Source organism: Melitaea cinxia, chromosome 2, assembly GCF_905220565.1.
Source record: "Melitaea cinxia chromosome 2, ilMelCinx1.1, whole genome shotgun sequence".
NCBI classification, from domain to species: domain Eukaryota; kingdom Metazoa; phylum Arthropoda; class Insecta; order Lepidoptera; family Nymphalidae; genus Melitaea; species Melitaea cinxia.
The window spans coordinates 16447777-16467168 of record NC_059395.1 but is presented as its reverse complement, the minus strand read 5'-3'; the positions used below and the strand labels follow the sequence as shown (position 1 = coordinate 16467168).

General features: G+C 33.6%; 2 protein-coding genes across 2 annotated transcripts; both read left to right on the top strand.

The window, feature by feature from the left end:
* Positions 1–6675: 6675 nt before the first annotated feature.
* Positions 6676–16996, top strand: LOC123662192. Its single transcript, XM_045597074.1, has 3 exons — positions 6676–7224; positions 14174–15655; positions 15701–16996. The coding sequence occupies exons 1-3, from the start codon at positions 6676–6678 to the stop codon at positions 16994–16996; spliced, it is 3327 nt and encodes a 1108-aa protein (XP_045453030.1).
* Positions 16993–18435, top strand: LOC123662180 (ATP-dependent DNA helicase pif1-like). Its single transcript, XM_045597067.1, has one exon. It carries the CDS (start codon positions 16993–16995, stop codon positions 18433–18435), a length of 1443 nt encoding a protein of 480 aa, XP_045453023.1.
* Positions 18436–19392: the final 957 nt, after the last annotated feature.

Below are 19392 nucleotides of genomic sequence, written 5' to 3'. Positions count from 1 at the left end.
ACAGGTTGAATTTTGAGATCTTCATAACATCGTACAATTCTTTTCCTTATTAGAATTTTAGTATTTTTGATTACCGTAAAAGTAGTTTAATTGTAACCTTCTCGCTTGGATTGACGGTAAGAATTGACTGATTCAAGGTTTTGTTTACAATTATATGCATGTTAATACTAAGTAAATCACTGATGTGAAACTATATTCAGTATAATTAACGAGTTAGTTTAAAAAATATATTGTTATTTTTAGTGAATTCGATGTGATTTCACTTTAGACTACTACTTTAGATATTTTCCATCGTGAATAACAGAAACAATGCTATTAAAAAAATAGATAATTTTTTACTTGATTTCCTTTTGGAATAGTTATTTGTGTTCATGTAAAAATTTGTGTGGTATTTGTGTTTGTTTTTTTGAGTCACAGTAACGTTTGTAACCATAAATACACGATAACAATTACTACGCTTAGTAGAGTTACTATTCGACAACCGGCAGTAGAGCAGCGTATCGGTTTGAGCTTTAATATTCTCTTGTAAGGAGCAGAGGTTTTTGACTAAAATTGACTAATATATTAACTCTTTTAAAAGCTGTAAAGCTTAATATCTTTTGTGATGAATAAATTTTATTGTCTTGCAAAAATCTATAAATATTGGTCATATCGCATAATAGACTACCCTCGTGATTTCACCTATCTTATTACTTCTTACTTTTAAAGTTTATAAAATTCGTTTTCATCAAGAAAAATATTCATTATGAAATGTATATATATATACTAGCGACCCGCTTCGGCTTCGCACGGGTGCAATGCTGATACTAAATATACTACAGAATGTCTTTATTTATAGTGTGAAGCTAGCTTAGAGCGTGGTTATTAACATAATAACAACATTTAAATATGCGTCGTTAGATTACACGTTGTTATAGAATGCGTTGAAGAAATAAAGGTTCACTGCTCGTTCCCCGTAGGTGATAGCGTGATAATTTGTAGTCTATATGTTGACCCGACTTCATAATAATTCGTGCCAAATTTGAAGTAAATCCATGCAGTACTTTTTGAGTTTATCCCGGGCATACATACAGACAAACAGACAAAAAATTAATAACTATATTTTTGGCTTTGGTATCGACTGTGGATCACATCCCAAGTATTCTATTAAAAAAAATATTCAATGTACAGATATATAAACCAAATACCAGTCTCAGTATAAAAATCAACATTGTCATAAACAAAAGCGCGCGTTTAACTCTTTTGTATGGGTTAAATAATATCCGTACAAGATAGCTTGTGTAAATTAACGACTGGCATAAAACGTGATAACTCAACTTGCAATCAATAAGTTATTAAGATAGTAGTCAAGATAATTATGACTTTAGTTAAATATTATTTATTATATAATACAGAATACTGTTATAAAATTATATACTAACTAGCTATGCCCGCGACTTCGTCCACGTGGACTACAGAATAAATAAATTTCTCAAATAAAAGTAGCCTAAGTTACTCCTTATTACATCAGCTATCTGCTAGTAAAAGTCCTGTCAAAATCGGTCCAGCCGTTTCAGAGATTAGCCGGAACAGACAGACAGACAGACAGACAGACAGACAAAAATTGTAAAAAATATTATTTTGGTATAGGTACCGTGTATACATCGATATGCATCTAGTAAAAAGCGGTTATTTTAATATTACCAACAGACACTCTAATTTTATTTATTTGCATAGATGTAACACACAGGAGATGGATGTCTGTTTCATCATACATTTTATCAAAATTATCAGCTAGAAAAATTTCATATTGTACCAAATATTAATTATTGTACAAATGTACACGCACAGTTAGAATTTTCTTCTAATGAGCGATTTCTTAAGTTAGCAAATTTTATACAAACAGTTGGCTCGCTTTTCTTACAACAAGAATGAACATAAATCTATTCATTATGTATTATTAGCATTACTATTATTAAATAAGTATATTCAATATTTTAAAGGTTATTTATATGACACTTATTTCATTAATATTAATTCAAACTTCGAATATTTTCGAAGGAATAATTAAATTATGTTACTGAATTTGACAAATGTTGACAAAGTTTAAACATATCTATAATAGAAAAGAATATAAAATATTTGACATATTAATAAAATATTGAAAATAAAATATTTCAGGACTGAATTATAGAACCTTGCTTGTCCCGATGATCATTTTTTATATAGATTTGTTTAGAAATACAAAAAATTCACAAGGTAGAACCTCAATGCAATAATTCTTTTGTAATGTTGTGTTCCGGTATGAAAGCTATGACACTATGATAACTGGCACGAAGGTCAGTACTTAGTAGCGTGGTCGACATTTGGCAATATTAGTAACTAGGCTAAATACGTCTTATAGATTCAATGTCAACAAAGGCAAAGCATTAGAGTCGGTTATATTAAAGTAAGTCATCATCATTACAGCCTATACAGTCCACTGCTGGACATAGGCCTCCACAAGTTTACGCCAAAAATAACGTGAAGTCATGTGTTTTATCCATAGTCACCACGATGGGCAGGCGGGTTGGTGACGCTGCTGCCCGTCTTCGGCCTGTGTATTTCAAAGCCAGAAGTTGGATGGTTATCCCGCCACCGGTCGGCTTTTTTAGTTCCAAGGTGGTAACGGAACTGTGTCTTATCTCTTAGTCGCCTCTTACGACACTCATGGAAAGAGAGGGGGTGGCTATATTTTTGAGTACCGTAGCCAAACAGTACATTAAAGTAAGTAAGTGTGTTTATTCTATTGCTGCATAGACTACTTTATTCCTCTTTGTTCGTAATTTCCCTTTCATTACCAGCTTATAAAATAAAATATATGATAAGCTTAAGATAAGATGTTACTCAATTCCTACAGTTAATAATTTAAAAAAATAATGTATAAATAAATTGTCTTGTCAATTATTCAGTTTGTACGGGTTAATGTCAATGACGAATTAAGTTATTATCTATTTAAAACAATATTATTATGTTGAACTAAAGTTTTTTTTTTAATGTAACTAGATCGGCAGATAAGCGTACGGCTCACCTGTTGGTAAGCGATTACCGTAGCTTACCAGGACACCAGAAGCATCGCAAGCGCGTTGCCGACCCCATCTCCAGTTTCCCCCAGGAGCTCTGGTCACCTTACTCACCAACAGAAACACAACACTGCTTGAGAACAGTATTATTTAGCTGTGATCATCTGTAAGGTCGAGGTACTATCCAGTCGGGCTGCTCCATATTTTGAGCAGAAAATTTGCTGCTCTACCCTACCTTAGTTAGTTGGTTCAGTGATAATAAATAAATTGTTTGCTTTTTAGGGTTCCGTCAAGAACCTTTTTTTCAGGAACGCGTGAAGGTATCAAGCTGTTTATATCAAATGCTCAAGTCCACTGTCCTTGGAGCTGTGAAAAAATGAAACTTTTAACCCAACGCAATCAAAACACCGTTTATTTTGCAAATTTTCGACACTCAGTAAGGGAATCAAAACCTAAAAAGTACTTCCCGTGAACTCAGAATCTTGAAATTTGGTACGACGCAAGATCTTATAGCACAGATAAAGTAAAAATTGCGCAAAGAATTATTTTTAGTTACGTCATATAATAAAAATATTTTAAATTTTTTTGTACGGAACCCTCGGTTTGTGAGTCCGACTCGCACTTGGCCGGTTGTTTGTTTTCATTAAACTGTAAGTAATCTTTTTCTTTGTAAAGTATATGCAAGTATAGTATAGCATGTAAAGCCAAGGTTACGAAATTTTTTAGATATGTGTAACGATGATGAATGGAATAGCGGTTATAATTTGCGGTAATTATGGAAACAAGAATTATTAGAACGGACCAACATGATTGGTTATATATTGTTATAAAAAAGGTAACATCCTAGATAACACATGTGTGATGTCTAAATATGCTTACAAATTTATCAATGGTTTTATTTAAGTGAGTAGGTCATGCAACGTACATAATTGCATATTTTGAAAAGTATTTTTTTCATTGCTAAAGATTTGCAAATCATGAAATTGTGTTAAATTATACAATTCTATTAAAATATTATAACATAATAATTATATTGTATCATCATATTTTAAGTAACGTATTAATCAGTTTCGGTATAAATTAGTATAAACACGTTTACAGCTACGTAATGCGCTATAAGAAATATTTATTTACGAATTAACATTCCAAGTTCACTATGTTATAATATACATTCCATATAATTCGATGTAAACGCAATAATGTGGTGAATGGCAAAAAGTCGGCCCTTAAAGTTTACACAGTGAAAGTATTTTGGTGTTTTAACATTCTTGTTAAATAGAGGTGGTCATGACCCATAGAAAGATATGAATAATGAGGCTATAATTATAATGTATGTACTTTATTGCACCCAAAAATACATACAGAAACATTAAATAATAGTAAGGTTTATGGTAAAGGTGGACTTATCTCTGAAAGAGATTTCATCCAGTCATCAGGTCATGAGTAAGTGTTTCATATAGCGAGGCAAACAGTGCAAGAAGTATTTATTAAGAAGAAAAAAAAATATGGTTATAAACCTGTAATAAATAACAAATTGCTCTTATTCTATTGCCATAATTTGATTTCGAAAACAATTGGGACAACAAAAATAAAAAATCTTTATAAATGTATGTAGTAGATATTAGTTAAAAAATATTTTTATTTACACTTTTAGACTAACGTAATAATTATAGATTTTTTTTTAGAATTACTGTTTTCTGGATATACTACTACTATCAAATGAAATAATTGTACATACTTTCTTAATCAATTTTTACGATCAACAGTTTTGATCAAGTTTAAAATATCATTCGTGTTATAATAACGTATTGATCGATATAATTTACTGAACGGACCGAAAATTAAGTTTTTATCACCGCCCGAGCAGGTGTGGGCCTTGAGGTTAAACTATTCCGGCCCCTTTCCATGTATTGAGCAATGAAGGAAACCATTAGCTGCGATAACAATTAATTAATAAAATAATTAAAAAATATATTTTTGATATTATATTAGATTACGTATCATGTAACATATAATAAACTCAAATAAATTAGATAAAGGTAAAAAAAAATGTTGATTTATTCCTTCAAACATTAGTACATCACATAAACACATATAAACAAAAAAACAATATATCTCTGGTCCCCACACTAGGATTCCTTGTGTCGTGAATAGATCTAAAATATTAAATTAATTTTGTCACAAAGTTTTTATACTTATAACATCTTCTTCACAACAAGGAGTCGAGATACATTAGACGCAACACTTGAATTTCGTATATTTAAGCCCGGCTTTGCTCTGTTGATTTTTTAAGAAATGAAAATATACTTTATTTCAGAAAAAAATGGGCACGCGTACGAGTATATCCACCTGATGTTTAGAGAAGTATAAAGTTGTAACTCTTCTAATTTAAAAAAGTTTAATTACGATTCTTTTTAATTTATATCATTATATTACTGTATTGTTCTTGATGTTATGAAATTATTTTTGAGATCGACACAATAAGAATATTGATGTGGAAGCTTACAACTACTACTTTTTATTTGTATAACGTGGATAGTAAGGTTAGTGTTAAGTTTAATATGATTTTTTTTTATAAATATGTAATAAATTTTGTAATATCCTACACATATATCCATACAAATGTGTAATTATCAATTTATCATGAACATAATATTTTTATATATCAAAATTATATACTATATAAAAATGATAGTTACATAAATGTATTTTAATATAAATAATTATTGTTATTATTAAGTAGTTCATACAAAAATCACGTTTTGAAAGCCGGGTGCGGCCTATTGGCTAGTGGGGTACGCAATTGCTAAACGTTATTTGTTGCACCGCTCTACTCAGTTATTAAATATTCCGAACCCTTTCCAATGTTAAGCAACTGCAAACTGTGCTTGAAGGATATTTTCAGCTCTACTTATAGCCAGATGTTGTTTAATTGAAGTATATACTGCATTACTTAAATATTCAAATAATATTAGAGGCTATTTGCCTTTAAAATATATTAAGAAACACAAATTGGATGATTATTCGATTAAATAAATTATATTTTCGCATTTATGTTTATATAAGTGCATATTTATAATAATCACTCAGACGCTATATGTTTTATAGATGTAGGTTTGATTAAATATGACGGTGACAAAAACTTTTATAAGTTAACGATTACAATGTTTAAATGAAAGAATGCACTGTTAATTGTGATGTCATGATTTGTTCTAGATTTAGTTTACTATTTTTGTTAATCAGATTGGTGTTTTGAGCCAAAAACATATAAAAGAAGGAAGATAAGAGTTTCATATAGTTAACGTTGCCATGATCTATAATCAATACAATAGATTTTACATTTTGTTGTGTTCAGTCTATTTTCTTGATCTTGTGTATCTAATTTTTTTAGTATAAATGATAATTAAAAATATTGCATTAATTAGTTTGTAGTACGGTTTTCCGTGTGACTTATGTCAGTCATCACGTTTAGCCTATTGCACTGCTGGACATAGGTCTCCCCTAGTTCGCGCCAGACATCCCGGGATTCTGCCTACACTGCCAATCTTACGTAGATCGTCGGTCCAACGGACTGTCACTTACATGAAAACCAGTAATTTCAGTACACGAACATATTAATAATCTTTTTGTAACGATGCTAATATACAATATATACAAGAATATAGATGAAGACACCTATGCTGCAATTATGTCGTTCACAAGTGGCTCTGCTAGCGGCATAGACGGCATCACACCACAACATCTTAAAGATCTTGTGAGTGTCTCAGCCGGTGACGCTGGCAGGGCTCTCTTGAATGACATAACCAATCTTTGTAATTTCATGTTATCTGGCAAGGTATCTTCATCTTTTTTGTCTCATATTTACGGTGCAAGACCATGTGCCTTTAACAAAAAAGACGGTAGTATCCGTCCGATTGCTATTGGGACCACATTTCGCCGTCTGGCGTCTAAATTGGCATGTAGACACATAGTCTCCAGCCTAAAAACAAAATTTCAACCAATACAATTGGGCTTTGGAAGCAAAGGAGGCTGTGAAGCAGCAGTTCACGCGGCTCGTACTTTTTTAAAAAGTAATGAGGCTGAAGTTCTGCTGAAAGTTGATGTAAAGAATGCTTTTAATTCTTTAGACAGAGCAACCTTGCTTAACGAAGTTTCATTACATCTTCCTGAAATTTATCCTTATGTTTGGCAATGTTACAGTTCACCATCTAAGCTACTTTTTGGCGAGAATACAATTTTTTCTAATGTCGGCGTTCAGCAAGGAGACCCACTAGGTCCAGCTCTTTTTAGTCTAGGTATCCACAAATGTATCTCAAATTTAAAATCAAAATTGAACATATGGTACCTAGATGATGGAACCATAGGAGGTAAAGTGGACGATGTCGTTGAAGACTTAATCAAAATTAAAAACGAGTTTGATAAAATTGGTCTCAAATTAAATTTTTCAAAATGTGAAATTTTTTTCACAGATCTTCTATCACTTTCCAAAATTAATTTGGCAACGGAATTATTTAATAAAATTGCTCCTAATTTAAAAATACTTCAAAGAAGTACACTTTGTCTTCTAGGTGCACCACTTTTTGATGAAGGCATACAGCCAATTTTGGATAATAAAATTAAAATATTTGTTGAAAACACTGACAAATTGGGCACTCTAAATTCTCATATTGCCTACACTATATTAAAATATTGTCTATTGGTCCCAAAATTTATGTATATTTTACGCGCAAGCCCAATTTGGAAATTTCCTGGAATGACCGAAAAACTTGATGCCACTTTAAAAAATTCATTAGAAAAAATTCTAAATTTATCTTTTGATGAAAATTCATGGACCCAAGCTACTTTACCAATTAGAGATGGTGGCATCGGCGTGAGAAAAATTTCGAGTGTCGCTCTTCCTGCGTTTCTTGCTTCTGTGCATAGTATCAAAGGTTTATGTTCTGACATCTTAAAATCTAATTCAGTCCAAATTACAGATGCTACAGACGCAATAGAAAACTGGAAGTTAATGTGTCCTAATGGCGATATCCCGAAGGACGTTACAAAACAAAAACTTTGGGATATACCAATAGTTCACAATATTCATATAAGTTTGACGCAAAATCTTACAAGTGATAAAAACCGTGCCAGGCTTCTAGCTGTGTCAAATAAAGAGTCAGGTCACTGGTTACACGCAATGCCGTCAAAAAATCTTGGGACACTTTTAGACAATGAAAGTTTTAGAATTACTCTCGGTCTCCGGTTGGGAGCTCCACTGTGCTTTGAACACAGATGTCCGTGCGGAAAAGAGGTCGATTCTTTCGGACTACACGGCCTTTCCTGTAACAAGAGTTCAGGTAGGTTTTCCCGCTACGGTTCCCTAAACGATACCATAAAAAGAGCTCTTGCCACCATCGACGTTCCTGCTCTTATCGAGCCAACTGGAATTAGTCGCAATGATGGCAAGAGACCTGATGGATTGACGTTGGTTCCCTGGGAAAGGGGACGGGCGCTTTTGTGGGACGCAACCTGCGTTGACACACTTGCTCCGTCTCATGTCAGGGAAACAGCCTTAAAAGCGGGAGCCGCAGCGGAAAAAGCTGAAACGACTAAACGGCACAAATATTCGTCACTAATTCCAAATTACATCTTTGTGCCGTTTGCAGTCGAAACACTTGGACCTTGGAGTAGCAGTGCTAAAAATTTTTTAAATGAGATAACACCTCGACTTATTGCCTCCACTGGTGACAAGAGGGCTGGTGCATTTTTTGCCCAGAGAATCGGCATAGCGATTCAACGGGGAAATGCTGCCAGCATTCTTGGCACAATTCCACGCGGACATGATTTATACCAAAACTATCTGTAAATATTTAGTTCTTAAGTTTTGAATTGTAAATATGTATAATATTTTGTATATTAAATATATTATTATTTTAGAATATATATACATTATTTTATTAATTTGGTAACGCTGTCTATAACCTCTAGTATTAAATATGTTGATTAAATATACCCATATAAATTTATTTCATTAATGATAATAAGGTATTATAAGGTAAAGTATAATACACATAAGTCCAGATCTCGTATTACAAGTTTTCGAATTATACAAAAAGAATGTTTAATATTGTAGCATAAGGTGCCTTAAAATAAATTAAGTTTTGGTTCGGGCCGAATTTAACGCTGATCTAATCTAAGCTATTTTTGTGTAAAAGGTTATACGAATACGAAATCATAATGAGGATATGTTAGAACAATTATTGTTAAGTAGTTACTTGATATGAAACTTCAATTTTGTAGTAATTAGAACACGTCGATTAACTTGCGTTATAAATATAATTAGAAAGAACAAATAATTATTATCAAGGCTATTATAAATTCTGTTGATATTTGATAATTTTTTTAATATGCTTTATAATCTATGGTATCTGTAATCTATGGCATTATATATATATATAATATTTGCAATTTAGTTGCAATTTTTTTGCAACTTATATATATAAGTATATAAAATATCAATTTTTATTATAGTTATATAATAAAAATTGATATTTTCGTTGAAAAAGTCAAAATAATGTTTCTTTATTTACACATAATATAAAAAAATATAAACTTTCTAGAAATTAGACTAAATTCGATCAAGGTCAAATCATATCAAATGAAATGTTCATAATGGAATAATATTCTCATTTAGAACTATTTAAGATTATTGCTAAGATTATAATTAACTTTAAGACTGTTATTAATATAATTAACATCTAACTTTTATTTAATATTAATAGAATTTCAAATCTTACCATACGCAACGCAAAGGACCAAAACCGTGAATCGTGCACTAATCCTCATGATGTCTGTCTGTGTGTCGCGACGTCCGCACTTGCAACTCAGTCCGGCAGCACTGGCGCGTGCGCGGCCGCAGGTCGCTGCTGCCACCATCGACGATCTATGTTTAGTAAGCGACAGCTTTTCTTTTAATTTACTCAAATGCTTTTTTCACTATACCATAATCGAGTCTTGTTATTTTTTTTTTTTTTTTAGTACTAATTCTTTTGTAAATAACTTTCATTTCTTAATTTATTGCTTTTTTGTTTAAAAGACTGGAATAAGTCTATGTAATAATTGTAACAAAGTAAATTATAAACATTTTTTGTAAATATTTCTGTTGGCTATCAAAAAAGCCGATACTGAGGTTTGTAACAATTTATAATATTACTCATGTGTGTATTATTTGCTGGTGGCTCTAATTTAATTAGTAATAGCACTTTGTTATTATAAACATTAGGATTCCTTTGTACATTAGGATTGATGAGGAGCATTTTTAAAGTAATGTAACTAATAAAAAAACTAGTCCGTACTATGAATATGGCGTGGTCTGAGTTCGAGTTGCCTATTACGAAAACGCCCATATACTTCACGCGGCGTGCTTTGTGTGACAATACTTTGTGGAACAAATGGAACTGAACGGGACACGTAATTTATAATAATTCACATAAGATATGTAAAATAAAAAATGTTACGTAAATTATATACCAAATCTATTCTACTTTATTGGGAAAAATCCCGTTACGTAATCAAGTCATAAAGTAATAATGCATTTTTTCAAAATATATGTAAGATTAAGTCAGTGTAACCCCTCTTGGTTTACACTGACTTAATTTCATATATTTTAGAGTATTATATAATAACGTAAAGTTAGGCATTGTTGTTGAAAGAATTTACAAACAAGTCTGCAATATAATGAGCTTCATTCTAATATATTTTATTCAATTATAAATATATAAAGTTGCATTGGAAGCTGATTTTTAAAGAAAATTAATAGTCTGAATCTATGGACAGTTAAATATTGAAATATCATTTTCGTTACTTTATTAAAATTAACAATTAAGTAAATATGTCACGGTACCCGTAAGAAATGTTATAATCTTCCACCAACAGACCTACTTGGTTTGCGCGATGGAGAGTACCTAAATCAGGCATTTATTTATTTGACGGAATTTATTGAATTTTTAAAAGTTTTCTAATACTTGAGGTTATGAAAAAAAAGTAGGAAATTGCACAGAAAATCGAAATATGTTGGAAAACTTGCGATTTTACTAACGTTACGCGTTTCAGTGTTTGCAAAACAATCTCTCGATATGTCTGAGCTGGTTGTGCATTAAAAATAATGAAAACAATGAAAACATGATGAATCGTTTTTTTTTTTTTATTATTGTACGTACTGAAATCATATAAAGAATCAAGACTTGAAATTTCTACTTAATAATATTTTTATCGCCGCTTGTCTTAATCATTTTAGTTTGAACAAATTTTATTAAATAGAACCAGTTATTTTGACATTAGGAGATGTTCTTAATATTATATACAAGACCTTATAAGCCATTCTTTATTTCAGACGATTATGATTTATGATTCTTTCTTTCATTTCGTACATAAATCTGAATCAAAAAATAATCTTCAGTCAAAAAATTTAAGACATATCCCACTCGATTTCTTGAAGAAATCCTTTTGGACTTAATTAAGACAGCAAGCGTTAAGGATAGTCAGTTAAAGATTTTTGCTTGACTTTAAAAGTTGATTTAGTCTTGTGTATGATAAAAACGTTATGCGCTTTGTTGGTAATTTAATTGATTAATATGTAGGTTAAGCATATTAAAACATTTATGAATTTTGCTATTAATTCAATTGGTCATACCTACGTCTGTTTTCATCGGAATTACTCTCAAATTTAAATATTTTCAACCTTTACTAATTCAAACTTTTCGCTTCACTTCAGCCTGTAATATCCCACTACTGGGAAAAGGCCTCTCTCCCCATGTAGGAGAAGATTCAAACTTTTACTATGAACTATATATCAATTAAATAGAAAAATAAAGATTATGAAATATTTTCAATGCGACTTAAATTGTAAATTCTTTTTTAATCTATACTTATTATAAAAATAAGTCCCCCGGCCGCGTCTTTCTGTCCTCCTGTCTGTCCTCCTGTCTGTCTGAACGCGATAAACTCGAAAACTACTGAACGGATTTTTATACGGTTTTCAACAATAGAAAGAGTAATTCTTGAGGAAGGTTTAGGTATATAATTTATTATGCTTTTATGTAAATTAGCTGAAATACGGCGACAAATGTTGAAGAGGTCGCAAAAAATCTCGCCAAATGGGAACTTTCCACGCGAACGCCGCGTAAACTAGCAAAGATACAGTTAAGTAATGTACTAGAGAATTCAAAATCTATAAAAATGCTACAAAAAAGTCCGCGATAGTATATCTCTATCTCTTACGGTTGACTTACAATAACCACTTTTATGTTAACATTTTTAATTAAAAACATTACGTTATTTTCAAAGCTATTTTCTTTAGTTCGGTATTAATCCTTATCCAAATGAATATGTTAGTTAGCTTAGTCATTTAATGCAGATTAAAATTGCTCTTTACACTAAATCAATCAGATGAATAGTTTTTGAGATATCGTTGTTAGAAGTAATTAGTAGCGAAACATTTTTAATGCTTGGCGAGCATTGAGATGCCTACGGCGAGTCCATCCCCTCTGCCCCGCATCGCTCGACCGCCTGCTCAAGCTATATAAACCGGGCGATGTAGCGCGCGATCCGCCATAGTAAACAGACTTTGGTAGCAACTGAACGCATTGCGTATATCGACTGTCATCGGCTTACTACGGGTATTGCTGTTCGGCATTAAATCTTGCTATTGGTTCCTATTATTATGCTATTGTTAGTTTTAATTAATTATTTTCATACTTAGTAGGTGGTGTAAGAAACCTTTCAGTTTACTTTCTTCTTTTCGTTTGGTTATTTCGTTACTTTTTAAATAACCAAGTACCTTACTTTTCCGTACTTGGTTGCTATAAATAGATTTTTGTAAATAATTTTCGTGAGTCTATTTAAGTTCATGTATATTCCTTAATTAATTATTTTCATACTTAGTAGGTGGTGTAAGAAACCTTTCAGTTTACTTTCTTCTTTTCGTTTGGTTCTTTCGTTACTTTTTAAATAACCAAGTACTTTACTTTTCCGTACTTAGTTGTTATAAATAGATTTTTGTAAATAATTTTCGTGAGTCTATTTAAGTTCATGTATATTCCTTAATTAATTATTTTCATACTTAGTAGGTGGTGTAAGAAACCTTTCAGTTTACTTTCTTCTTTTCGTTTGGTTCTTTCGTTACTTTTTAAATAACCAAGTACTTTACTTTTCCGTACTTAGTTGTTATAAATAGATTTTTGTAAATAATTTTCGTGAGTCTATTTAAGTTCATGTATATTACTTTTTGTTACTTGGGTGTTGTAGGGAAGTTGTTGTAAATAAATATTATTTAGATTCATTAAACTGTTTCTATTAAGTACCTCTTTATTCAATTTCTTATTAAACTTAGGTAGATAATCATGCCGAGAAGAAGGCCAAATATAGGACGCAGTACGTCTGCTGCTAAAAGACTTCGTTTGAATCGGAATAGTGAAAATAATGAAGAGAGAGAACTGCGTTTATCATTGGACCGTGAAAGACATATTTCGCAAAGACTGCGAGAGTCTTCTGCGGAACGTAACGCACGTTTGTCGTTGGATCGTGAAAGACATGTTTCACAAAGACTGCGCGAATCCTCTGCTGAACGTAACGTACGTTTGTCGTTGGACCGTGAAAGGTATGTTTCGCAAAGACTGCGTGAATCCTCGGCAGAACGTGATTTACGTTTGTCGTTGGATCGTGAAAGACATGTTTCACAAAAACTGCGTGAATCCTCTGTTGAACGTAACGTACGTTTGTCGTTGGACCGTGAAAGACATGTTTTACAAAGACTGCGCGAATCCTCTGCTGAACGTAACGTACGTTTGTCGTTGGATCGTGAAAGGTATGTTTCGCAAAGACTGCGCGAATCCTCGGCGGAACGTGATGTACGTTTGTCGTTAGATCGTGAAAGACATGTTTCACAAAGACTGCGTGAATCCTCTGCTGAACGTAACGTACGTTTGTCGTTGGATCGTGAAAGACATGTTTCACAAAGACTGCGCGAATCCTCTGCTGAACGTAACGTACGTTTGTCGTTGGACCGTGAAAGGTATGTTTCGCAAAGACTGCGCGAATCCTCGGCGGAACGTGATTTACGTTTGTCGTTGGATCGCGAAAGACATGTTTCTCAGAGGCTACGCGAATCCTCTGCTGAACGTAACCTACGTTTATCTTTAGATCGTGATAGACACAATGTTTTAATGGAAACTGAAACATCTGAGAGAAGACAACTCCGACTACAAAACGATCGTATTCGGCACATAAATTTTAGGAATAATATGCCAACAAATGGAACACAAAATAATAATAGATGGTCCAATAAAGAGTACTCGGCAATGAATTACAGTACAACAATTGATTATCAAAATTATCGTATCGTTTGTATAGGTTCTCCTTCCATTGTTTGTCAATACTGTTCGGCACTGAGATGGAAAGATGAGTCAAAAGGTTTATGTTGTTCAAATGGTAAGGTAAAATTAGATGAAATAGGTGCTCCACCTGAACCTTTAAATTCTCTACTTGATGAAAGTCATCCAAAGCATACAGAATTTATGCGTCATATTCGGCGGTATAATAATGCGTTCCAGATGACTTCATTCAAAAGTCAACGAGTAGTTGAAAACGGCTTCATGCCAACATTTAAAGTCCAGGGCCAGGTTTACCACCTTGCAGGTAGTCTTCTTCCACAAGTTCCTGACGACCATAAGTTTTTGCAGATATATTTTATTTCCGATCCTGAAGTTCAAGCAACGACTCGATGTAATATTAGTAATAGTAATTCAAGAACACCACTTGATAACTCTATAGTCAGGTCATTGCAAAACATGTTGCATTTGCATAATAGATACGTACAATCTTTTAAAACTGCAATGGAAAGTATCTCTCTCGATGTCCCAGATTACAATGTATTAATTCATGCCAGCAGGGTACCTGACGGTGAACACCGTGGACGGTATAATGCTCCTTCTACCAGTGAAGTAGCAGTTGTCATTGCTGGACAACAATTTGACAAAAGGGATATCGTTCTTCGAAGCCGCGACGAAAATCTCCACAAAATTTCCGAACTACATCGTTCATATGACAGTCTTCAATATCCATTGATGTTTTGTCGAGGTGAAGACGGTTACACAATTGATATTCCCCAAGTTAATCCTTCTACAGGAGACAGAGTACAGAAGAAAGTTTCATGTATGAATTATTATTGCTATCGTTTAATGGAACGCCATAATCATTATAATGTTTTACTAAGGTACGGAATGTTACTGAATCAATATGTTGTAGATCAGTATGCTAAACTAGAATCAGAACGTTTAGCTTTTATACGAAATAACCAAACACAATTACGCGCAGAAAATTATATACACTTACAGGATGCTTTACATTCTAATGAACACACGACAAACAATATTGGGCAGCTGGTAATATTACCGTCATCTTTTACTGGCGGACCAAGATACTTACACGAAAAAACTCAAGATGCCATGACCTATGTCAGGAATTACGGGAAACCTGACCTCTTCATTACTATGACCTGTAATCCTAATTGGAAAGAAATAAAAGATAATCTGCATTCCACCGCAACACCTCAAGACCGATATGACATTTTAAATCGTGTGTTTCATTTAAAAGTACAAAAACTATTACACTTAATAAATAAGGTAAACGTATTTGGTCCGACACGCTGTCACATGTATACGGTGGAGTGGCAAAAACGTGGGCTGCTACATATACATTTGCTTTTGTGGCTGACAAATAAAATCAGGCCCGACCAAATTGACACAGTTATAACGGCAGAATTACCAGACCAAGACGAAGACCCAACATTGTATGACATCGTGGTAAGGAACATGATTCACGGACCCTGTGGAGCTTTAAACCCTAACTCGCCATGCATGCATGAGGGAAAATGTTCAAAAAAATTCCCAAAACCATATCGGAGTCAAACTTCAACTGGTGATGATGGCTATCCAAAGTATAGAAGATTATCACCAGAGGAAGGAGGACGCAAGGCTGCTATTCGTAATTACGAAATTGATAACAGATGGGTAGTGCCTTACAATAAACTATTATTAAAAATTTTCGAGGCGCATGTTAATGTAGAACTTTGCAGTTCCGTGAAATCAATAAAATATGTCACTAAATACATCAATAAAGGAAGTGACCAGGCTACGTTTAGTTTACATTCTACAAATGAAGTAGAACAATTTCAATCTGGCCGCTACATTTGTAGTTCTGAAGCACTATGGCGGATTATGTCCTTCAATATTCATGAAAGAGCACCAACTGTCACACACCTCGCTGTTCATTTAGAAAACGGACAGCGGGTGTATTTCATTGAAAATAATGTAAATGACATTGTGAATAATCCAAGAGATACTACTTTAACAGCGTTTTTCAAACTATGTGCAGAGGACGACTTCGCAAAAACTCTGACCTACGACAAGGTGCCTGCCTATTATACCTGGAATCAAAATACGAAAAAATTCCAACGACGAAAGCAGGGGGCGGTAGTTCTCGGGTACCCTGGCGTGAGAAAAACAGATGCTCTTGGAAGGGTGTACGTGGTACACCCTAATAATGCAGAATGTTTTCATTTGCGGTTGTTACTCCACGTTATAAAAGGCCCTACTTCGTTTAGAAGTCTCCGCACTTTTGAAGGTGTAACTTACGACACATTCCAAGGGGCTTGCAAAGCTATGGGCCTCCTCGAAGATGACAGTCACTGGGAGAGTACGCTCTCTGAAGCAGCCATATGCTGTTCACCAAAATCACTTAGGTGCCTTTTTGCCATTATGATATCGTTCTGCCAAATCACGGACCCGCATCTTCTTTGGCAAAACTATCAGGAAAGTATGTCCGAAGATATACTGCAACGCAGACGACAAGAACTGTCATCAGATGATTTAGAGTACGACCAAAATATTTTTGATGAAGTTCAAATCTTTATGCAATGAACAACATCGAGGATTTACGAGAGACTGACTATGATTACACCCAACTCTTACAGACAATTCAAGATGAACATCGCTTAAATCCAGAACAAAAAATTGTTTACGACCAAATATTGTCATCAGTTAATAGTAATGAAGGGAAAATGTTCTTTCTAGATGCACCCGGGGGCACGGGTAAAACATTTATAATTAATTTATTATTAGCAAAAGTAAGGTCTGACAGAAAAATTGCTCTTGCCGTGGCGTCGTCCGGTATTGCAGCCACACTTTTGAAAGGCGGGCGAACTGCACATTCCACTTTCAAACTACCTTTAAAAATTTGCAGTGACGACGTCTCTAGCGTTTGTAACATCTCAAAACAGAGTAAAACAGGTAAATTAATGCAGGATTGTAGCTTGATTATTTGGGACGAAGCTTCCATGTCCCATAAAGCATCAGTTGAGGCATTAGACAGGACAATGCGCGATTTACGCAACAGAAATTGCCCAATGGGTGGCTGCACCGTTTTGTTTTCTGGAGACTTTCGTCAAATTTTGCCAGTCATAGCAAGGGGGACTAGAGCTGACGAAGTCAATGCATCACTCAAAAGATCTTATCTTTGGCCACATATTACAAAATGTGAACTTAATACAAAAATGAGAATTTTGTCCTCCAGTGAAGACAATAAACAATTTTCAAATAACTTACTTCAAATAGGTAATGGTGCATTTCAATCCGGAAATGTTAAAATCAATCTTAGTAACCTATGTGCTTTGGTTCAAAATGTGGAAGAATTGGTTGAGACCGTATATCCCGATATTACTAATATAACTACAAAGACTTTATGTTGGTTTAAGGAAAGGGCTATATTGGCACCTACTAATGAACAGGTTGATAAAATTAATCATTTAATTATTTCCAAGTTTGAAGCACCATCACAGATATACTATTCAGTTGATACAGTTTTGGATACCGTAGAGGCAGTACATTATCCAACTGAATTTTTGAATTCTTTAGTTCCTCCCGGAATTCCTCCACACAAGTTAATATTAAAAGTGGGTTCACCAGTGATATTACTTAGAAATTTAAATCCCCCAAAATTGTGTAATGGCACGAGACTCAAAATAGTTAAATTAAAAAACTTTCTAATCGAATGCACTATTTTAACTGGCTGTGGTACTGGTGATACTGTTTTAATTCCTAGAATACCGATGATTCCCTCCGAATTACCCTTCCAATTCAAAAGACTGCAATTTCCAATCAAATTAGCCTTTGGTATTACTATTAATAAGGCACAAGGCCAAACTTTAAAAGTTGCAGGAATAGATTTAACTGATCAATGTTTTTCTCACGGTCAGTTATATGTTGCCCTTTCAAGGGTGACATGTAAAAATAATCTGTTTGTGTTTACTAACAATCCGTCAGAAGTAATGAACGTTGTGTATAAGGAAATATTTCAATAGAAATATTCCTTATACACAACGTTTCAAGTAAAAAGTATTCACTTTTAAATATCCGGTGCCTACCTTACAGCTTCATCATCAACAATGTGTAGATATCTTTGTCATCACATATACTTCTTTATCTATACCTAAAACACTGGATGTGTCTATAATATGCGAGGAGTTATTTCAATTACTCTAGGCTCCCATCACCACATCCTGACCTGGTTACTATAGGACCAGCTGCAATGTTTACTCTTTCAAACATAATAAGAATTATCCAAGTCGATACACTGGCCTCGAAGTAATAGGGAAACATAGTCATTATTGGGGAGTTTCGACGATGATATGATATACCTAATCATCGTATTTTTAAAAACAGACAAACAAGTTACACATAAAAATACCAAAATCGTCATAGGTTTGCCTATAATATTTAAGAAGTTCCTGCGATTTCACCAGGATCCCATCATCAGATCCTAACTGGACAATGGGACCACCTGCATACGCACCATATATTAAAAAACATCCCTACGAATTGAGAACCTCCTCCATTTTTGAAGTCCGAAATCCACACGGGCGAAGCTGCGGGCGGAAGCTATCTATATAAATAAAAATGAATGTTGTTAAGCGCATAACTCGAGAATGGCTCGGCTAATTTATTTTTTTGTATGTTCCTTAAGGCCCACGGAAGGTGTTAATACAAAAAAAAAATTACTATTGACAGAACGAAGTCTGTCCGGGCAGCTAGTTACATATATACTATACTAGTTGTATACTGTTGTATACTACTCAAACTAGTTGATTTTCATAGGACGTTCAGAGGAATTACTAAAAAAAGTTTTAACAAACGTTTATTGTAACGCATTTTTAACACTAGGTCGGCAAACAAGCATAAAACTCACCTAATGGTAAGTGATTTCCGTAGTTTATACATAGACGTCTGGAACGCTAGAAGCGTCGCAAGCGCGTTTTTAC